Source organism: Neltuma alba, unplaced genomic scaffold (assembly GCF_004799145.2).
Source record: "Neltuma alba isolate B1F8T4 unplaced genomic scaffold, ASM479914v2 tig00012576_pilon, whole genome shotgun sequence".
Lineage (NCBI taxonomy): Eukaryota > Viridiplantae > Streptophyta > Magnoliopsida > Fabales > Fabaceae > Neltuma > Neltuma alba.
The window spans coordinates 577,077-600,573 of NW_021637028.1; the positions used below are offsets into that span (position 1 = coordinate 577,077).

A 23,497-nucleotide genomic window follows, 5' to 3' on the forward strand; every position below is an offset into this window, starting at 1 on the left:
AAACGTGTTGTTAAATTTTTATCACAAACTTGTTATTTTATAATCAGAACTTGTTATTTTTAAATATATTGTTGTTATTACCTGCAACAAAATTTATTGTTATAAAAAAAACATATTGTTAAATTTTTATTCCAGACGTGTTATTTTACAATCAGAACTTGTTATTTCCAAATGTATTGTTGTTATCATCTGGAACAAGAGTAAATGAGTTAATTTATATTTTTTTTGCATTATAATGCTAACAAAAATTTGTTGGCTCAATGGTCATTCCTTATTTTGGAAGCATTAGATTGGGGGATCAAATCCCCCCAACCTCACTTCCCCACTATTAAAAAAAAAAACAGTTGCAAAAAAAAAAAGGTCACCAGAAGCGACTGCCGGCGCCGGAGCTCCGGCGGCAGGACCCCGGCGTCTGGCCGCCGGCAGTGGCTGGAAGCGGCCGCCGGAGCTCCAGTGTCGGTGGCCGGATTCCGGTGAGGCAGTGGCTTTCTTTTAAAGAAAAAAAAATTAAAGAGGGGTATTTTGGTAATTTGGCCATGATTTCATAATTACAATTTGAGACCGGATCCTTGTGGGTAATTTCACTTATTCAGGTGACGTATCTGTTATTTTGCATATTGAAGGGTCTTTATTTGTGATTTCCCCATAAAAATACAAATTAGATTAGATAATAGGAAGAATCTCAAAAAAATATCTCTAAAATTTTAAAATCCCAAATAAAAAATGTATTTTTATTTGCTTTTCAAATATTATCAATTGTTATTAAAGTATAGTAAATAAGACTAATTTAAAATTTTGAAATTTAAAGGTAATTTTTTTAGAATTCTCCCTAGATACTACTTAGATTTTTATCACAAGCCACATTCAATCACTCCATAAGAATTACGGAGAATACATTAAGTCATTAAATTTTCTTCAATGACCAAAAATAATTAAGTCATTAAATTTATTTCTAAATGAAATGTTTTTTTATCCAAATACTCCTTCGGTCCCTTGTATTCAGGACAGGAGGAGTATATCCTTTTTTTCAAACAATGAATCACTTTTTTCTGCCAACGTAAACAATGAATTACACAACTTAAAAACTATAATTAATATCTCAGTTAATGACTTATAATATGAATCACACATTTTCCCCTCTAAAAAGCGCCTTATACTGCCTTTAGTATTTAATATAAGAGTTCGTCTGATTTTTATTTTGGTCTTAAATATAAAACCCCAATCTACGGTTATAATGATAGTAATTCTAACCAATAAACTTGATTATAAGGGATATTTTAGGAAAGACAATACTTATTTATTGTAAATAACTAACTCAACTAATTTTTTTATAATATATTCAAATTAGTCAACTAGGTTTTATATTAAACACATGAGGTAGTAAAAAAGAATGTGATTATGCTATTATGCAAGAATGATTCATCACTTTTGATTACATGCTTAGAAAAGCAAATGGTTGCACTCATTGGGTAGTCCACAACAAGATCTGATTATTATAGTGACGCTGATTTTAAGATTATCAATACTTGACTTATTTTATAGTAAAACCTATATTAAAAAAATGAGTTTTACATTTAGAATTAGAAGAGTACTTCATTTTAAAAACCCAAATTTTGAGTTATGCAAGCAAATGATTATTAATATTTAACAATTTTCTATTCTGTCCCATCAGACCTAAGTCGGCAATAAATATTTTTAGAGAACATGCAGTATTTATATATGGACAAAGCAAACCCCGAAGCATATTTAAACTTATTAATTAAAATAAATTAAATTTAAATTCAAACTTTTCAATCCAATAAAAATCAGGGAATTCTTATTTCTTAGATTGATTACTGGACGATTCAATTTGAAATAATTCATGAGCACTAATAAATACTACCTCGGGTCCTCATTATAAAACCCTGTTTATAGTCTACAAACAAGATCTTATAATTAAGAGAAGAGGTAGTAGTATTTTCTACATGGATGTAAGTTGTAACATATTTAAACTGGAAACAACGTTGTTAGAAGTATGAGAGAGAGAGAGAGAAACTTTTTTTGTTTTGTTTTTGCCAGCAGAAAGAGACTTGTTTGTTATGATGAGATGGGTTACAGAGAATCATGAGTTTAACCAAGTTATCTCAAGATTTCTTATAAATTTGTCAATAAATTATAAAATTAAGGGTATGATTTTGAGAAAATCTCACTTGCACAAAACCTAAGCTAGTTTTATGGAACAGGCATAGAATCCAATTCCATCAAATTTGAGGAAGCAAGTTCTATATGGAGGTGAGTTTTATTGCTTTATTAAAAAAAAAGTTTTATTACGCAACGACTCATTTTCAGGATTCTATTTCCACTTGCCATTGGTACTTATTAGTAACCGATAAATAATATGAAATTTTTATTATTTCCTATAAATTTATACAAGATAAATTTTTTATTAATTATATTATTTATAACTTATAAATGAAACAAATCATTTCTTAATTTTTTTAACAAAACTCAGAAAATATTTCCGATTCCCCTTTAAAATTTGTAGATTCCCATAGATGATGGTGATCATATCATTTGTGGCTGGGCCAAACTGGAGCCATGCTCTTCCGTGTAGGAACCGAACTCAATGGACCCTGCCATATTTCACTTCAGTATTTTTCCTTCTATAGTCAACTTTCAAGGCCTAGAAAACCAAACAGGTTAAAAAAGAAACAAATGTGGGGTTTTTCTCTGACAAGTTAATTATATTATTTCAAATCTCACTTAAAAGAAGTATCTATATTTAGTACCTAACAGTACTAATCTTCAATCTTTAATAGAAAGATACATGTGATTATTTCACTATTGTTGATCTCACCATTGTACAATTGGGCCGACTACATAGAGTCAGCATCATAAAAGGGCAATTTTCCTCATAAGAGTTGATATTAAATTTGATAATGACAAGAGTTTTCAAAATTTGGATAATTTTTAAATAAATCAAAAGGAGAAAATAAAAAAGATATCGATCGCAATTGAGTTGAGTGATAAGAAATCCCAAATCCCTTGAATATATATATATATATATATATACTCCTCCGGTCCTAATTATAAGACCCAATTGACTTATTTGAGGAGATTAAGGAAGTAAGTTAAATTAGTTATTTATAATAAATAAGTGTTGTCATTCCTAAAATATCCTTACTAATTAAGTATATTGGCTAAAACTATCATTATTAGAAGGATTATCTTGGAAAAAAATGCATAAATATAAGAGACAAAATGAATTGGGGTCTTATAATTAGGACCAAATAAAAAGTCAAATGGGTCTTATAATAAGGACCGGAGGAGTATATATATATAGACACGCACACATACGTATAAGATTTTGTTGATTTCTCATTTTCTTAAAAGCGTGAAAGATAAATTTTGTTCCCAATCTCACTTACATAAATTTGTCCAATTCCAAACCCCAGGCAATCATTCTTATTAAACATTCTTTTAGTTGATTTCTAATCTTAATTTTTACTTCTTATTCTCAATGCTTCATACTAAGGGGGTGTTTGGAACACCCCATAATCACTTTCCAGAAGAACTTTTTCATAAATCGAAACAAACTCCTCTACATATTTATTTCGTATACTGTAAAAACACTTCTAAAACTATGATTTTGTTCTTACCCAAACACTCTATAAATGAGACCTAATTGTCTCTGTTTTCACCTTTGCCTTCCAAAAGCATCTTCATTCCAGGCCACAAAATTCCAGGCCACAAAAATCCTGGCATCAATTCTCAAGACTAAAGTTGAATCGCATTGATGATTGGCGTATTCCCTCCTCTCATAGGTATCTTTCTCCTTCTTCTTTGGCTTTTGAAAGTACAGCATCAAGGGAAACCCTAAAAATGTTGCAAATTCCAAAGCACCAAAAGGACATGAGAAAACAATAATGGCCCCCCTCTATCTGCATTATACAAAGTCCTTCACACACTTGAGACTTAACTCTCTGCAACTTCTATCCTTGAAAGGTCCCTACACACTTGAGGCTCAGTAACATGCAAGTGACAACACTCTTTTTGACAATTCATTATCATCTACAGTACATATATAGATAGTATCGATATTGACATCACTATATATGAGAAATTTCCACAATCTAAATCCTTTCTCTGTGTATATGTCACAAGTAAGTCAATATGTGCAGCTGTATAATTAATGGCATGTGGTTTAGGTTGTTTAGAGCGTGATAAATGTTTTGTTACCTTGGAGTTTTGTGAATAAAAAAGAAATACTATCTCCGGTCCTAATTATAAGAGCCAGTTAACTAATTTAATGAGATTAAGAAAGTAAGTTGAGTTAGTTATTTGTCTTAAATAGGTGTTGACTTTCCTAAAATATTCTTACTAATCAAGTATATTAACTAAAATTATCATTGTCAAAAGGGCTATTTTGGAAAAAAAGATGTAAAAATATGAGAAATAAAGTGGATTGGGATTTTATATTTAGGACCAAAATAAAAGTTAAACAGGGTCTTATATTAAAAACCGGAGGTAGTACTACCTAAAATCCTTAATATGCAAGGTAGATAACTAATTTTAAAATGTTAAAAAAATTAGTTAAATTGGTTATTTGTAACAAATGTTTGTCTGCTTTCCTGAACTATCCTTTTTAATGATATATATATTGGAATTACCCTTTAGTGAAAATCCCTTAATATGTACAATCAGTAGGGATATATTTTAGAAAAAAAATTTAAAAGACAAAATAGATTTAGGTATTATATTTAAAACCAAGTCAAATTTCCGACTAGTTTTATATTAAGTAGGGGAGATATAACAACATTTTTGAAAGAGTTTTAGATCATTCATGGTTCTCAAAATCAAATGGTATGCACCGCAAACACACACACACAATGCAATTCGAGAGAGAGAGAGAGAGAGAGAGAGAGGGCAAAGACATGATGATAAGTGTAAGAATAATAAAAATACAAGCTTGTGAAACGGACAGAGCTAGTTTCATAATAACACAATAACATTTGGAAGAAACTACGATCTAGTTTCAAGAAAGAGAAATAATTACTAAAAAGTCTCAATAATAACCTGAGCAGTTTGTAGTGATAAGTTCTAAAGTAGAGAATGACAACTTCTGGAAGATTGTTTTGTAAATTTTTTTCTTAGGATCTCATTGTAATATTCTTCCATTAAGTTTGATGTTTCCAATCCTCTAAATTCATTTTTACACATATATTACTAACAAGGGTTCTAACACATAGCTTTTAGTTTTTTTTTTTTTAAGTTTGATTTTTGCAGATGGAACAGTATCATGACATAATTCTTATACCTATGTAGTTTGACTTGTCTAGACTTAGATCTAATAAAAATGTTCAATGTGGCTATATATACAATAAAACTATATAATAATAACCACTAGAAAAAATAAATAGTGGGTTTAAGAAACTTAAGAAAAAAGAGATGATAATCACTAATTATTCTGATAGATTGCCACTTTCTTTTCTTTCATATAATGGAGAAATTGAATTATTCTCAATCACCTGAGGAAAATTCAACTCATAATGACAGTTAATTAATTATAACATTTTATTATATATTCTCTCAAATTTCAAGTGAATCTCTTGGGATCTTTTTGGAAATTCGAACAGCTGAGAAAACACAGTGCATTATTAATAGGTGATGAAATTAATGATCAATCTTGAGTTGTCTTATATGTATGTCATAAATTATGGTCAACACTTATTATCCTATCATTAAGCCACTAAACCAATGATAATCACATGTTTAAACTTATTTTTATGCTTCTAGCTAGTTACTACCATTTATCGAAAACTTTTGTCCAAAAAAAAATCTTAAAGAAATTACATAATTTATTATAAGACACTCTTGATCAAGTGACTGAAATTAATGAAGAGTGATTAAATCATTAACTTTATTTCAAAATAAAATAAATTTATGATTTTATCCACACCTAAATACACATATTTAATGACTTCAAAAATTACATAAGAGTGATATTAAAAAACATTAATTAATTATTTATACCAAGAACCATCCATCTATATATCTTAAAAAGTGTCTTATAATAAGGATAGAAGGAAACAGGAGCATATCAAACACTAATAACTAGTTTTATACATGATTAACTTAATCTTTCTTTTTTATCTTTTTAAATTTTATCTGTAGCATGGGAATAAAAATTTGTTATAAATAAATGCAAGTTATGTGTAATCATTGAAAGATTTAATTTGAATATATTAGCTGTCAGGGTATCCACAATTTGCTTGCCTATTTTTCTGTTTTGGACAATAAACCCATGTTTATACTGGAGAAATAACAGACTCTTAACAGATATGGGAAGCTTAATCGGAGGGTAAATTGGTCATTTACTAGTAACATAGAAAATCCTCAATCCCAGAGCTCACATGGCAAGAAGCTACTCTCATGTGGCCACATGGTTGGAGCTCTTAATACTAGTAATCCCAATTATACGATTAAGCCTCTTTACTTTTTTGTTTGATATATTCCAAGCAGACTTAATTAATTAATTAATTAAGCTTACATCTTAAGAAAGCAATAACATCGAAATCCAAAATATACTAGCAGTTGAATATAATTGAGTAAAAATTACTTCATTTCTCTTAAATCAGATGGATGATTCAGACTTTATATGGATAACAAAAAAAAAAAAATCTCGTTAATCTCAAATGTAGAAGCTAGATACTACATTGGATCCTAACTAGAGAGAGTACTAATTTATAATTATTAAAAAAATTAGTTAATAAGGATTGCTTGGGACAATTTTATAAATTTGAGAAGAAAAAAAAAACAGAGTAGGGTTTTACATTTAAAACTAAAACAAATTCATCAGCTTGCTCATGTAGTTAAGACTAGAGGGAGTATTAAGAGAACAATTCTGTCCACAGTGTAAGGGCCATTGACTTAATATAATCTTTTAGTTTTTTAAGTTTGTTCTCATTTTGATTTTGGTTCTTCAAATTTCAAACTATAGGTTTTGGTTTCCTAGAGGATAAAATGGTCCAAGTTTTTGTTGGGTTTTAGGGACCAATATTATAAATAAAAAGAAACTTGAGGGACCAAAATTTATGATTTAAAATTTGAATAACCAAAACTAAAATAAAGACAAATTTCAGAGACCAAAGTTTGTATCAACCCTTTATTAAATTTATCTTAAATTAAAAAAAATCTTCAACTTTGCTCTTATTTAAACTTATCTCATCTCTCTTCTCTTCCTTAATGTCCAATGTATAGTTATGTACAACCAGTAAATTAGAGTAAAATAAAAAAAATAGTAATTAATAATTTTAAGGTGACTTACATAGTTACATTATAGATCAACTTTTTTTTTTTTTAAAAAAAAAAAGATTCCCGATATTTTGAATTAGAGGAAGTAACTAAGTACATCATTATATCAAATAATAATATAAAATAGAAAAAAGTCCACAGCATGATAATCTTTCATGTAAAAGATCAATTTTAAAAGTTTGTGTGAAATGGTAAAGAACTTCTTTCCATTTTATTTCAACAATTAATATGCATAATTAATTGATATCAATTCTCTGCTCACCTAATTTTTGTTTATTGCCTTTAGTTATCATTTATTTATTTTTAAATTCCTTGAGATTTGGAATATTTGGAAGCAAAAGATGGCTACATATGAAAAGGCTTTTTGTCTTTACTTCTCAAGGTGTCCATGAGCTGGTCGGTTGTTCTTTTATAATTATATTAAACACTGTCATGTGTTGCATGTTTCTGGTTTCTTAGACCACTTCATTTTCTGCTTTACCAAAAAATAACATCTTTCTAATGGATTTTAACTGTCCACTCACTCATTTTATTTGATTTATGTGGACAATATTTTTTTGAAAAAAATTCTCAATATGGTCCTGGCTTAAATTTAATTTATATATGCCAACACATATATAAATGAATACTTTCAAGCAATTATAGCATAAAATGCACTCCCTTCAGTATCTTAAATACTTTAATTTAATCCTAAATATGAGATTATTGTTTTCTAAAATTATGATTGATTCCCTGTATTAAATGAGATGAGAGTAATGATTTTACTTGTTAAAAATAATTAACCACTTTTATTAATATTTATAAGTTAATTATCTAACTTTTATATTTACGATCATAGGAATATTTGAATGGAACATGTAAAATAACTACAATAATTGCAAGCCTTTTACACACTTTTTCTTGTTCTCCTTTTCTTCCATCTTAAGCGCACATCACTGGATAATTCTAGAGAATCCAATTTAATTGGATGGATTTTGATTGGTAGGGACCACAATGAGAATGACAATCTGTTGAAAACCAACTTTTGGGTATTAGCGCAAAGTATATTTTTGCCCCATAGACGAGATAAATAATAGCCTGTAGAAATTCTGGTTGAAAAAAAAATTATAGAAATATTTTTGAACAAATATTTATACAGTCATCTGAAACACTTTTTGGTTAGAAAATTAATCTTTTAAATTTAAACACTAAAACGCAGAAATAGAAATAAAAAAAAAAAGAAAATTTTAATTTTAATTCAAATCTCTCCAAAAATGTGAATAGTTCGTTGATAGGGTAAGATATAACACATACTTGTTAATTATTTTATACTTCCTCTGTTCTTTAATATAAAATTTCATTTGACTTTTATTTTAATCCTAAATATAAGGCTTTAATTCACTTTATTTCTCATATTTATGCAATTTTTTCTTAGATAGTCATTTTAAAATTGTAGTTTTAGCTAACACACTTAAGTAGTAAAAATCTTTTAAAAAAAACAACACATATTTATTACAAATAACTAATTTAATTTATTTTCTTAATCTTTTTAAATTAGTGAACTAGTTCTTATAATTAGGACTAGAGGTAGTATATTGCTAGACTTACTCTCATTATGATAATAGTATCCAACACTTAATTCTTCTAAATTTTTTAGTTTAAAAAAACAAAAATACGGGCGCGTTATTCTCCTTTATAAACCACAAACATATCATCTCTTTGTAGCCAAGAACACAAAACATGGTGTCCCTTGAAGCAGTTCATCAGAGTCCTCCTCCTCTTGGATCCATTGATGCACCTTCAAGCCCTCGCATATCTTTCCAAGCAGATTTCTTAGAAGCAAGAAGCATTTTCAGATCCATCACTCCAGAATCCCAGGAGGATGATGATGAACAAGACGACCCAGAAAGGCAAAAAGCAGAAAGATCAATTTATAATGCAGAATTTGAGTTCCTGTCAAGCAATAATCTGAGTCTTCTCAACAACAATAACAACAACAACAACACAGTGTTAACTGCTGATGAACTCTTCTCTGAAGGTAAGATCCTTCCCTTCTGGCAGATGCAGCAACAATCTGAGAAGCTCAAGAAGATCAGTCTCAGAGCCAAAGAAGAAACTGAAGAGGAAGAAAATGAAGATGATGGTGAAAAAGAAAACGACCCAGTAAAAGAGGGAGAAGAAGAACAAGGGAAGAAAGAAGAAGAAAGTAAAGTGAATAATTGGCTTGTTGATGAAGATCCATCTCCAAGACCGCCTAATTGCACTGTTCTATGGAAGGAATTACTAAGGTTGAAGAAGCAACGTTCTTCTTCTTCCTCTTCTTCTTCTGCATCAGTATTATCACCTTCTTCTTCTTCTTCATCTTCTTCTTCAAGCTCACTTTCTGATACAGCTTCCAAACAAGAAGGGATTAAAGAGAAGAAGCAAGTGAAGAAGGGCATGAAGACGACGAAGCTTGAGAGAACAAGATCATCAACAACAAATATACGAATTAGGCCAATGATTAACGTTCCCATTTGCACGCAGGTCAAAAGCAGCTCGTTGCCTCCTCTATTTTCACACAAGAAACGCAAGTAACATCATAAACTATCTGATGAGGAAGATTTAAGGCTGTTTCATGTGTGATTCCCAGAGTAGTTCTCTCTCAAACAAGTTTACTACTTCTTCAGTTTCTCTTATTTGTTCCATATTAATATTATTATGTTTTCTTGTTAGATTAGTGTGAACCGGATTGGATCTGGGGAATTACGATATGTAGATTCTAATTTCTATAATCATATTGGATTCAATGGATTGTTGATTTCTCCCAAACAAAAAAAACAAGAGTTTTTCTGATTGTATTTTTCTGAGCTGCGTGCTTGCAAAGTGGAAGTCACGTCACATGGCTTCTGCAGAGATCAATCTGAGACTCCCACGTGGGCACCTTAGAGCCTGAGGGCTTATAAGTGGACAGTACAATTAATGAGCTATGGACTTTTCATTGAGACAAAACTGTGAATTTTTTTTTTCGATGTGATTTTAGAGAAAAATTAAGTGAGACAACATGATGAGTTTCATATCTTCTTCTGTTTTCTAGTGTTTCTCTTCAATAAAAGGCCAGGTAGGCGAACCCACCACCAAAAAAGAAAAAAAAAGACAGCGAGATTTTTAGTTTATTTGAATCCACTAACCTTCCATAACCTAAAAATGTCAAAAGAATCCAACATGTTAGTATCATTATATTTTGATTATGTTTTCGGAAGACTTTAAATTGCGTTTCAGTCAACCCGTTCAAGTTCGAAGCCATTTTTTTCTGGTTTATTAGGACGGGACCTAAAAGTCTTTTTATGTAAAGCTTTTGATTTACGAACCCCAGGTCTTCAAAAATAAAGCTTGAACGGATAGTTTGATGGGGGTCAACACGTGTTGCTAGCTCAGACGGTAAGACTGCAAGAGCTCGTTTGGATATGGGATTAGATTCTTAGAAAACAGCTTTTTAATCATACTACAAAATAATTATGTAATCAGAATTATCATATAAGTATGTAATTGGAATTAGATACGCAGAGAAGTTTATCTAATTTACAGAAAAGTTTTTTCAGAAACACTTTTATATGATACCAAACGCCCTATAAACAAGCTTAAGAAGTGCTTATAAGCATTTTTAATTTTCAATGTTGAGACAAAACTCTCATAATATATCTACTACTTTATATTTCGTAAATTATAATTAAAAAACTAATTTTAAAATTTCTTACCGTCATTCGTAAGAAGGCCTAACTTGTTCTTATAATTTTCATTGCCAATGCGAGAAAATGTAGGGTCAAGTTTTTCTGTTTTTGTTTGGTGTTGAGGTACAAAGTATAGTGGATGGGTCCAATGTTGCCAGTTTTTCAGTCTGTCTGACAGAGGGAAAAAAAGAAAAGGGAAATTGAAATTTTACCTAAAATGGGGAGTAGGAACTTTCCCATCGTTGAATAGACGATCTTGTACTTAATTTACTTAGAATTTCTAAATTTCTTTGATCAGTTACCCAAAACAACTATATTATCTCAAATATTCTAAATAAAATTAATGTTTTCTCAAATTGTTCCATCTAAATCCAAACTTGAGCTGATATGTGAATAAGGAGGACCTGTGATATTAAGACTTCTTGCCTCAGCAAAGTATAATAAAATTAGGTCTCACCTTTCAAATAGTACTTATAAAGAGTACTACTACTATCAAATTGCTCCCCAATAAAATCATCATATTATAAAACAAATCCGAGCACACTTCCTTCCGTATGAATGAGACATTTAGCTATTTGATTAACATTGTTAGCAAATATATAATATTATAGAGCCCATTTGAAATTATATTTGTAGGCGCTTATAAACACATTTCATGTAAGTTGAGATCAAATTTCTCTCGCATACTTATCTCGTATTTCATAAATCATGATTAAAAAACTGCTTATAAGTCATTCTAAAAGAACTTGTACAAATTTGAAGTATTTGCCCTTTTGACTTTCAAGTATGAAGTGCATGCTTAAATACTTACCAATTTGACCTCAAAAAATGAAAATTCTTGTCGTGGGGTTTGTTCTATCATTGGATTCTATTTCAGAACTTGCAATAGAAGTGGAATAGAAAAATGATTCAAGGAAGCCATATCAGACGAAAATAAACAGAAGCTATCACTTTGAACAGTGAAAAAAGGAGTACACAATGCCGTTGATTATGCAGTCCAGCCATATAAAAGACAAAACTGAAGATGCAATTATCACACAATACAATAATACATATGTTTGAGGAGCAAACAGCCCAAAAACAACCCAAAGAATTTCAATAAAATAATGAATAATGCCTGCACATGGATAAGATATAGTTACAAGGGACTTTATAATCAAACTTGAGTATACAGACAGGGACCTTTATATCTCCATGTCAAAAGAAGAAACCTTTGTCTTCCCCAAGAAGAGAACGTTGATGATGAGGAACCTCCAGAAAAAGTTAGGATGAGCAGAAAAACAGAGCATCTTTGGGGAGTAAAGTATCCTATGCATGAAAGTGTACTAGAATCAAAACTTCTTGGTAAATACAAGTGCATGTTGGTCACAGAATGTGTGGAGAGAATTGATCAGGATGGTGGAGGTGATGAGAAATTATTTCCAGAAGTCCTGTTAATAAGAAAATAGTCAGCAAAAGAACAATTGAAAAGAGCGGGAAAAAGGGCATGAAATGGGTGCTCTACACTGTTCTTACTTACCGAAGATCTAGGCCTGGTTTTCCGTTGAGATTTGGCGGAATTTGACCAGTCAGGTTGTTGTTTTGTAAGAATCTGAAGGGAAAAAGTAACTGAATCAGTAATCCAAATTCTAGGAATTCCAAAATTTTAATCTTAGTCTTTATATATAATATAAAAACTTTAATGAATTGTTCTATTTGTGAGTCATGAATAATACTACCTCTGGTCCTTAATATAAGACCTGTTTGACTTTTATTTTGGTCCTAAATATAAGACCCCAATCCACTTTGTCTCTCATATTTACTCAATTTTTTCTAAGATAGTCCTTCTAATAATTATAGTTCTAGTCGATACACTTGATTGGTAAGGATATTTTAGGAAAGAAAACACCTATTTAAGACAAATAACTAACTCAACTTACTTCCTTAATCTCCTCAAATTAGTTAACTGGCTCTTATAATTAGGACCGGAGATAGTACGACTTATTTTTCAGATTCCATGCAGTGCATGAGACTCACTTTAATTGAAAATAAAAAGGAATGGCCAGGGAAAAATCATTAGAAAAATAGGGATAGGAATTAAGTTTTAAAAAAAAAACTTATGAGCTGAAATTACTGAGTAATTGCCAATAAAAGAGAAAGTCCAGTTTCATGTAAAGATATATCTGAATTATGTTATGTAAAGGCCCAAATGATGAATTACTGATCGGCCATTGTGTGTTAAATTTGAAATGGAAACAGAAAAGAAGAAACAAGATACCAACAAAACTTAAAAATTGAAGTGTATAAATATGATCGCAATCTACAACGCAAAATCTCAGTCGTTATAAATTTCTGTTCTGATATACTCTCGAATCTAAACAAGTATATAGACTTTATTTTCAATAGAAGAAGGATAATTGAAACTATAAGAAACTACTTGGAAAGAAAGGGTGGAGGTCTGAACTCCAAATAGTAGAAAGTTGCTTGCATTCTCTAATATATCTTGAGAAAGCAGAACTTACAGTTCATTCAATCTGCTGATGTTCCCCAGGGATGAGGGAATCTCTCCAGTGAATTGATTGTCTTCCAAGTGCCTTAAAATTCCCAAAAAAAAAAAAGGATAAGAAAAATACAAAAATTGTGTTCTGTGTATGATATAAGGTTCTCAGATTCAACCACTTGGAAATTGCAATTTACTCTCAAACACATTAATCATTATTGATACCAAAAACAATCATAATATCACTGTTGCCTTTGAATGGTCTAATTCTATTTGTATAGTGACTTTACCCGATGGTGTTATTGATCGTAAGCTAAAAGACAAATCATCTTATCAGAATCAAGAGGGGGGGGAAAAAAAGAATAGAACTTACAGTGTTTCCAACATCCTTAGTGAACTGAGGTCAGGAATTTGTCCAGACAAATTGTTATTACCAAGCCAGCTGCAGGAAGACGATGATTTGTTGATTAGAACTAAGTTTATCCTAAATTTCATAAAACTATTTATTTAAACTAAACAACCTACATGTTTGTCAATGCTGTCAGATTGGCAACATAAGGTGATAAAGATCCAGAAAGGTTCATACTTGTCAAGTTTCTGAAATCAATACCAAATCATGAGTCAGAAAATCATTGTTTAGCGCACCAGAATAAAAAGAAAGTACAAATTACTATGTTAGAACAACTCAAGTCTGTTCTTACAAGTTCACTATCCGAATATTTGTTCCTTCCGAGCACGTGACGCCAGTCCAAGAGTACTGGCGAGGCATACAAGGATCGCCATTCCAATCGCGTGGAGGATTTTGGAGGCTCTCTTTTATCTTTTCCAATGCAATAACTGTCAAGAAAAGCTCCCTTTTCAAAAACATTGAATAATGACAAATAACATACATGGACACCGTTACTATGACCAAACATTTAAAGAAGGCTGCAACTATGAATAAAGAATAACCAGTCAACTGTATTTTGGACAAGGAAGCTACTTATACGAGGCCAACTTGAAATTTGGAAGATTTACCCGCTTGTTATCACCAGGACATAAGCAACGAAAAACATCTTAGGGATAAATTGCTAGGAAGCATTGTCACCAAAGGAATAGTTGTCTTCTTTGATGTAATAATATACTCATATTTTCAGGTTGACTAAATATATGTATCCTGCTCAAAAATTGTTTTAAATATAATCCAAACTTTCCCAAAAAAGAAAAGTAGCTATACCATCTCGCGTTAAAGTTCTTCCTCCGAGTGGCAACATCTGAAAAATTTCACCGGCACTAATCAAGGGACCCAAGGGTGAAGTGGAAGCAGGGTCCAAAGTGATTGTTGTAGGACCAGAAAGAGGCCAAAGGTTGGCAAAGACAACAACACCAGCTTCAGTCACATTCAAACCATTGTAATATCTTATACCGTTCACGCTAATGTTTAAAATCCTTGGTCTCCCTGATGATGATCCACTGTAATCTGCAAAGTATAGAGCAATGGAGTAGTTGGAGTTTGGAAGTAATGCCTCAGGCCATGCCAAGTGCAAGGATTCCAGCTGATCAGAACCCAGCCACGTATCAAATATTTTTGAAGGTGGAAGATTCCAAATTCCTGAAACAGAAGCATTGCTGCTGCCTGAATGGCTGGAATTACTTGGTGTAAAAGGTGCCCAGAAACGGTCAAACTGATCATCAGGATACCTGGTAATACCATGACGACTAATTATTAGAAAAATAAACGGAACCAGGCATAAAGCCAGTGTGATAATTCTAATTTATTACTGGGAAAAATGCTATGAACATTCTTCCCTACTGCAAATTAAATTAGAAGCATCTTCAAGCAGATCGTGGCCATGTTTCATTCACCAGTGTGCTTCTCTCTAAATTACAATAGTCTCTCTGAATTTCTGTGGTGTTCAATAAATTTCCGATGGAAAATTCCATGATCACAAAAACATTGTAAGGTAAACTAAAGTAGCAATTAGACACCATCAAGCAAAGTCAATAAGCATTAGGACTTGTAAACCAAAAGAACTTCATTACAAATCTAATGATCACTGCTAAGCCCACATAAACAGCATCAAATCATAATTTTACTAAAAAGCTTCCATAGTGATAGAATTGAAAGGAATGGGGCAAAAACAATTTTTCACTAACCGAATGGGGGGTCCAGAGTATCCAAAGTTGTGCCTCGCAACCAAACTGAGCCCATACTTGTCAAAGTCCGTAGCATTGTACAGGGAACCACCCAGGATCACCAGCTGTAGAGCCGATATAAACGGGTCGGAATCCGTGTAAGTATTTGACCCGATACAGATAGTCATAGTCTTTCCCTGAGCTAAGAAAACCCCTTCGTAGTTGGTATAGTTCCCATTTGCGTAATCCGCTGTGGTGTTTACCACACTCCAGAAAGTCCCATCCACCATCTGATCAAACACCGGCGGGGAAGGATGATCGGGTCCGTTCACTCCTCCATAGAAGTACGTAGTCCTCACCATGTACCTTGCCCCGCTATACACCAGAAAATTGTAGCAGTTCTTCTTGTCTTGAAGCGGGAAGGATCGAACGGTGGACAGAGTTTGAGCCAAACCAGGGGTGGTCAAATTCTTGGCTGTACCAGTAGAAATAAACTCCGAATCGGGAATCCATGTAAGACCATCAATTGTAGAACTAGAGGCTGCTCCACAATCAAGAAAAAAACCTGGAAATCACATGAATTTCTCAGAAACTCCTTACACAAAGAAATTTCTATGGAAAAAAAAAAACTTAAGAACAAATAGCTTGACCCAGTCGTTGCAGCTCCACAATCAATGAAAACACATGCGGGTTACATGAATTTCTCAGAAACCATTTACCCAAAGCAATTTCAATTGAAAAAACTCAAAAACTAACAGCTTGATATATGGATTTCATGAATTCCTCATAAACCATATACAGAAAGAAATTCGAACAAGAAGCTTGAGTACCTTTAGGAGGTGTTTGAGAGAGAGAAATGTTGAGGAAGAGCGAGAAGAAGAGGAGGAGACAGGGAAGGAAGGGCATGGTGGTTGAAGGAAACAATGAATGGATATGGCATGAAAGGTGAGAGAGAGCAAGTTGTGGGGTTTTGTTAGAAGTATGAATTTTGAAGAGGTCTTTCAGTTTTGGTGAAGAAGCATGAAAGGAAGAAAGGAAGGAAGGAATAGTGGGGAAGCAAACGGAAATGGAGTTGGGGGGAAGGAATAAAGAAAGGAATATATTTAATTATATGGAAACGAAACGAGTAACGACGGCTAAGTCTCACCAATTAACAAATAAACAAATACTGCTTAAAAATAGAAAAATGGAAACGACGCGGGAAGAGGAAAAGAGGGAAAATGACAACCACTTACCCACGAATTAATTTTATCCTGTTTAACGATCTTTTTTTTTTGGGGGAAAAACCCACATTTTATTTTGGTATTTTTTAAGGAATGTTTGAAAAATTAATAACCTATGAATCTGCCATCTTTTGTGGCCCTACCAACCCAATCCAAATTACTCTTCCGATCCTAAATATAAGACTCTTTTTGTAGTGTAATTTACACTACAAAAAGAGTCTTATATTTAGAACCGGAAGAATAATTTAAACCCCTGATAAATAATTGAAGTGAGGTAGATTCAAGATATCAAATGTTCAAAAAAAATCTTTTTAAAATACCTCTATTTGTAATTTGGGGCAGATTTAGAAAGAATGAACAAAATTTTAAACAAGAAACAATCTCCTTTGTCTGTGTTTTGGCAACTACCCATTCAAATTAGGGATAAAAGAAGTAGCAACCATACAAATGAACGTATTTTTAAAGAGAATTTATATTTTTAACATATTTATTAATTTTAATTATCGCTAGTTGTATTTATTAGTCATAATAAATTAGTTACTTGCGCATATAAAAAATTAGTTAGTTGTGTTCTGTTAAAAAAAAAAAAAAAGCAGAGAAGATATAAAGCTAACAAAATTATGCATCTAGTCGGAAAAAACATAAAAGGATAAAAATTGGGGGAAATTTTCAGAAATATGCCTTGTAAATACTAATAGTAGGCGGTATAACTTACTTAAGAAAAAAAACACAAATTTAAATCCAACAAAGTACACTGTCTGGGAAGAACTTTAATCCGAATGCTCCTGACTCAATGAAAATTAATTTCAAACCTAAAGTAACTTAAATTTTTTTAAAAAAAAAAGGAGATAGAGGTAAATATTAGAGGCATATAAAATAACTAAATTGACACAAGAGTAAGCTTGGTAAGGTCAGGAAAATGAGTAAGTTACACGTTAAAGTAAATTAGCAGTAATTTGGAAGGATTATGGGGTAAAATTAATGATAAATAAGCGGGCAAATTGTGGGGGGGTTTGTTTGTGAATTTTAATAAGAAAAAAAAAGGGCAGTTGAAGCAATGAGAGGCCAGTTGTCGTTTTCCAGTTCGTTTGAATTAATAAGAAGTCAGAGTCGGCCGTTCGGACGAGGCGTCATTCGCCCTCGTAGATGAGTCGTCAGTCATAATCTTGGTTGACTTGTTCCTGGTGGGTTGGATTTTTTTTTTTTGGTCCGAGACTATTTATTTAATTTATTATTGAGCTTGTTATAAATATTGTATATATGTGAATGTCTATAACCCCCAACTCTTAGGATTCTTGATCTTGGAATGTCTTAAACCCATAATCCCCCAATGAATGACGTTAGAGGAGTTTTTCATGTTTATTGTCATTATTCCCTTATTCATTTCTTTGTAACTCTTGGATTAGACTTTTATGGTTGGGGGCCTATAAATAGAAGCCACATACAAGGTATTTGTACCCATATATGTATATGAGAAATACTCCTTGTTTTCTCTTCCAATTCTTGTCTTGCTATCCTCATTCTACTTTCTAACTCTCTTATTTTTATAACACGTTATCAGCACGAGTTTGCTCTGAAGATTTGAGGTATAAGCCCTTTGTAAATTAATATATTCTTATAGTATATGATAATACTTTCTACTAACTTCTCCTTACACAATTATTCCTTTTATCTTATTATCACGTCTAATTTTAATTTTCTGTATATTTGCTATATATTATGTTGTTTTTTTATGTTATTTATTAATTTATTCTTTTTATACATTTTAATTCTATTATCTCCCCATTGTGATATTGTGTTATTTATTTTATTTATGTTTCCATACTTCTTGTTCTATTGTTTGTTTACATATATTTGTTTGGTTTATATTATGTCATTTTATATCGATCGCAGTATTATATATATATATATGATTATATAATGTTATTTATATTTGATTATAAACTTTAATTTATTTAATTTACTTCATTGCAATATTATTTTATTTTATTTTATTGAATGGCTAGAAGCCATATGTGATTAGATGACCAATATGTGAAAGAACACTATGGATGCTTTTAAAGGGAATGACAAGAAAAATCTATGGCACTTTGATGATTTAATAGTGACAAATATCAAAGCCCTGAAGGCTACATGGTGACAAGTATCAAAGCCCTGAAGGCTAATAGTTCAAACATCAAATGGCATAAACGAGCTTTATTTGAAAGATTTTTGCTATAGTCCTGAAGACTAATATTTGAAGAAATTGATTATATGCTACTGAAAGTAAGAAACATGCCTATAAGAATGATAAAGAGCATGCCCACATTGTACTGTTGGAATTAATAATTAAAGGACAATAATCTTTGGTTTTAGCTATTAAACCATAATTGAGGAGATATTGATACCTCTATAGTCAAACACAATTATGAGTAAATATCATAATATGACCAGAAGTCATATGGATAAATATATGTACCAATCTATTGAAAGTAAATGTTAAAATTGGTTATGAAATCAAAAGATCAAGAGATATTATGAAAAGTATGAAAATGTTTATGATGCCCAAAGTAATTTCTTATAGAGAAATATGTTCAAATTAGTCAAAGTTGAAAAATATAATCATTAGAAGGCTATATCCAAAAGGTTATATAATATTATTTTAAATTTCTTGTGATTAATTGGTAGAAATATATTATTATAAGTATTTGATATAAAGATATTGATAAACATTAAAAGTAGTTATTGGTCACTTTGAAATGTTAATTTATTTGCTAATTTACTTGCATATTTATGAATATGAATTGTGAATATAATTTATTTTCATATCAATAGAATAGCCAAAAAGATGGTCATATTATGATATTGGTACTTTATTGTGCTATTTGTGCGCAAATTAAAGAGATGATATATTGTTCATATTTTGTTTATTTATATGCCATTTGTATGATCTTGGTTTGAATGATTTATTGTGATTTATTGACAATAAATTTTATTGTGAGCATTTGAAATTGTTTTGAGTTTAACTAAACAAGAAATTAGTTGAGAAAAAAAAATTAGGCATTCATATAATATGTAAGTATTTTTCTAATTGACATATTGAGTGTTGCAAATTAAATAAATGATATATGGTATCTTGATTATTGTTGAAAAATTCTGAATAATACATTCAATTTTACATTTTGTTCTCAAAAAGTCATTTTATGTTCCTTTCAACTATATGAGTTTGCTTATGAGAAAAAATTAAGCATATGCAAATGATAATTATAATTTTAAAAAAAATTGTATGGATGTTGGATTAGTTCAAATACCATTTAATCTTTAAAAATTTGAACATTTTGAAATAACATAATAAAAAATTGGATATTTATATTCCTCTATTCTAATGTTAAGAGGTATGTTAATCGTTATTTTTTGAAATGATGAATCATTGATCTTATATATTTAAATTAAATTGGTCTTATTGTAATATTTGTGAGAAAAATAAAAATCATATATTTATGTTACATTTGAATTGAGAGAATGAAAAGTTATTTAACTTTATGAGAAAATTTATTATAAATAGTTGATATTAATTTTGATTAGTTGGACAAAATCATCTTTGCAGTATGTGTAAATTCTCTATATATTACAAGTTAAACTTATGATACTTATAACTATTATTATTATGTATTACGATGTTATTAAGATGAATTTGTCTCCTTATTCTTCTCAAATTACATAGTTCCTGAAGAACTATGTATAAAAATATTAATATAGTTCCTGAAGAAGTAATGCAAATTTTTTTTTTGGGCGGACAAAGAATTGATAGTGAAAAATATGACCCATTGATCCACATCAAAATTTCGATTCTCCAAAGGATCTAAAATGTAATAGCCCAATTAAATTAATACAAGTGTGAGTTGATGTTAGATAGAGTTTTACTTATATAAGAAGCTTATTACAGTAAACCAGAAGTTTACTTGTCCAATTAGATTTATAGTTGGTATGCCTTGTTTGATCATCATGAATCATATAGATGATGTAACAAATCATTGATGATTATTATTGACATCCATTGAAGAACCAGAAGATTCTTCATAAATAGACAACATATTATATGATTCAAGAGTTCATATAGTTCTTGTTCTCAAAGAAAAATTGATTATGTTGATATCACCAGTTATGATGTACAATGGATCCCTACATTTCTGGAAATATATCAAATTCAGATATATGGGCCCATACCAATAGCATGTAAACCACACAAGTATTTAATAAATTTGATAGATGCATCTATAAGATGGTTACATATGCTATTATTAGGTTGCAACCTGAAGTTTGCAAGACTAATTGAGTAGATCATTATATATGTTGAGTGCACATTTCCAGAAAAGTGTGATCTAGAAAATTTCTATAGCAAACATCAATGAGTTTATATCTTAGCTTTTGAATGATTATCCTATATTTATTAGAAAATTGCTGAAAAGCCTACTCAATAGAATGATCTAGTAGAATAATTTATTAAAGCCTTTAAAAGTAGCTAGATCAATACTTTTGAGAACAAGATCTTCATTTTAGTGTTGACATATTTGATTTGACATTTTATAGCACTTATACATATCAAGCCAACAAATTCTCCCAATAAAAAATTAGCTTTTGGTCAGGAGCCAAATATTTCCATCTTAAAAGTTTAAATGTGCAATATTTATTAATATCAGCCTACCACAATGCACATAGATGGATATTTAAAAAAAAGTTGGGATATATGTTGAGAAAGAATCTCCTTTTTGTCTCTAAATAAAATGAAAGGATGTTTCTAAACGAAACAAATGAATTTAGGAGACTTATATTGTATGATTAATTTATTATTATTGACAGGTTTTTCAACACGAACAAAGTTTTCCCAACATGAGGGGGAGAAATTAAGTAGTTGAAAAATGATAACATATAGAATGCATTATTATTATCAAGTATAGATCCTCAGATATATGATAGTATGAGCCAGAAGTTCATCAAATAATGCATTCATGAGATATTACAAAATAGGTGCCAGATGCTATTACTGACCTAAGTGAGTATTACTAAATCTCATATTCCAGCAGAAAATACTCCGATTAGTATAAATAAAAGCGAGACATGCCTGAAGCATGAGAGATTAATCAGTTCTAATATAATTATATTGGATAAAAAGAAGCATGAAATTTAGAAGTCATATCAAGAAGGCATGTGCTCTAGAAGAGTGCCAAGATATAACTTATTGGAAAAAAAAAGCCCCAGAAGAGGTTCAGATACCTGAAAAGTAATGAAAAAATCTCAATAAGTTATGTCACAAGAGGAAAAATAGAACAAAAAAAAAATAAAGTTGTCGACAATGTTTTTGATAATATATCATGTGATTTTAAAGAGGCCAGGGGGCGCCGTCTGTATGGATCCTTGCAAGCCCTCGAATCCGATTAGTCTGGGAACGTTGTCACGGCTGAAAGACGCCTATTTCCCTGGGATACCGGATGGAGTAATCCAAAAAAAAAAGAGGATCTTATATGAAGATAGAAATTTGACCAAAAGCAAAAGGAAAAGAAAAAAGACGTAATGGAAATATAATGATGTTATTATGGACCTGCAGTCCGAACACATCAAATACAAAGTTATTATGTGACATATGAATATTTTTGTGGAAATAAAGAATTTCACAAAGGTCTAGTGATTATGATTAGGCATAGTATTTTACGGTGGATGCAATAATTTTTGCATATATTACTAGTCTAGCAGTATATCAAAACAAAATATGCGTCTATTTGATATCGTTATAGCCTATGCATGTGGCTCATTAAATAATGAGGTTTACATGAGAATTCTTGAGGGATTTAAAATGCCAAAAGTATTTATATAGAAGAAAATCATCTAATATTTAAAATATTATGTTGAATAAGATAATCTGAGTATATATATTTGGCTTAAAAATGTATTAGAAAATAAATAATTTCATATCTTACTTGACCCATAGATCAAGTTATTAAATGCATCAATGATTACAAAATGATTGATTTTGTTATGATAATTTTGTCTGCAAAATATATTCAACTAAATAGACTAGAAGTCCCATATATTTATTCTATAATAATATTTACATATATTGTCAATATTACGTGTTATAATTTTATTAGTAAAAATAAGTTTCTGCAGGTATGCATGTAAATAACAAAATTAAGATTGGATATATAATTCTATAAAACTATTATATGATATCATTTTGTTCGAATTAAATTAATCATGCTGATGCAAGATATATTATGGTGTTTTTTTTTAGAATAACCTTTTTTTGGAGTTTTCTTAGTGCAAGTGAAGAATATATTGATAATTCCACATATCTAGAAGATATGTTAGAGGAATACATTTCAATATAAGCTGATGATGATGTACCATGCATAGTTTAACTAAAAAGAAGATATGCTTGAAAAAGCATTGGACGACTTGAGAAACTAGTTTACTCTATTACGATAAAATGATATAGAGTTATGCTGTTGACAGGGGGAGCAAAGATCATGCTGTACTCTTTTCCTTAACCAAGGTTTTGTCTCACAGGGTTTTCCTGGTTGAGGTTTTTAATGAGGTAGCCTTAATATATATTGTGTACTCTTTTTCTTTTACTAGGTTTTTGTCCCACTTGGTTTTTCTTAGTAAGGTTTTAATGAGGCACAATATTTGTTATGGACATCCAAGAGGGAGTGTTATAAATA

General features: G+C 30.7%; 2 protein-coding genes across 2 annotated transcripts; one reads left to right on the forward strand and one right to left on the reverse strand.

Annotated features, from left to right (window-relative positions):
• The first annotated feature begins 8,966 nt into the window (after positions 1-8,966).
• On the forward strand, positions 8,967-10,084 carry LOC114728866 (putative uncharacterized protein DDB_G0282499). The gene has a single exon (XM_028915822.1). The coding sequence runs from the start codon at positions 9,013-9,015 to the stop codon at positions 9,847-9,849; it is 837 nt and encodes a 278-aa protein (XP_028771655.1). The 5' UTR covers positions 8,967-9,012; the 3' UTR covers positions 9,850-10,084.
• Positions 10,085-11,916: 1,832 nt separating this feature from the next.
• On the reverse strand, positions 11,917-16,611 carry LOC114728810 (probable LRR receptor-like serine/threonine-protein kinase At1g67720). The gene is made up of 9 exons (XM_028915762.1): positions 16,407-16,611; positions 15,598-16,141; positions 14,678-15,141; positions 14,163-14,298; positions 13,987-14,058; positions 13,835-13,903; positions 13,484-13,555; positions 12,502-12,573; positions 11,917-12,412 (listed from the first exon to the last, which is right to left on the reverse strand). Exons 1-9 carry the CDS (start codon positions 16,480-16,482, stop codon positions 12,373-12,375), a joined length of 1,545 nt encoding a protein of 514 aa, XP_028771595.1. The 5' UTR covers positions 16,483-16,611; the 3' UTR covers positions 11,917-12,372.
• Between the last annotated feature and the right edge of the window lie 6,886 nt (positions 16,612-23,497).

Bases quoted from the DNA above. Each gene is read 5' to 3' on its own strand.
- LOC114728866 (XM_028915822.1), top strand. From the start codon at position 9,013: ATGGTGTCCCTTGAAGCAGTTCATCAGAGTCCTCCTCCTCTTGGATCC.
- LOC114728810 (XM_028915762.1), bottom strand. From the start codon at position 16,482: ATGCCCTTCCTTCCCTGTCTCCTCCTCTTCTTCTCGCTCTTCCTCAAC. The intron at 14,059-14,162 runs GTAAGAACAGAC...TATTGATTTCAG, and splicing joins AATATTCGGATAGTGAACTT to AAACTTGACAAGTATGAACC. The intron at 12,413-12,501 runs GTAAGTAAGAAC...TCTTATTAACAG, and splicing joins AAACCAGGCCTAGATCTTCG to GACTTCTGGAAATAATTTCT.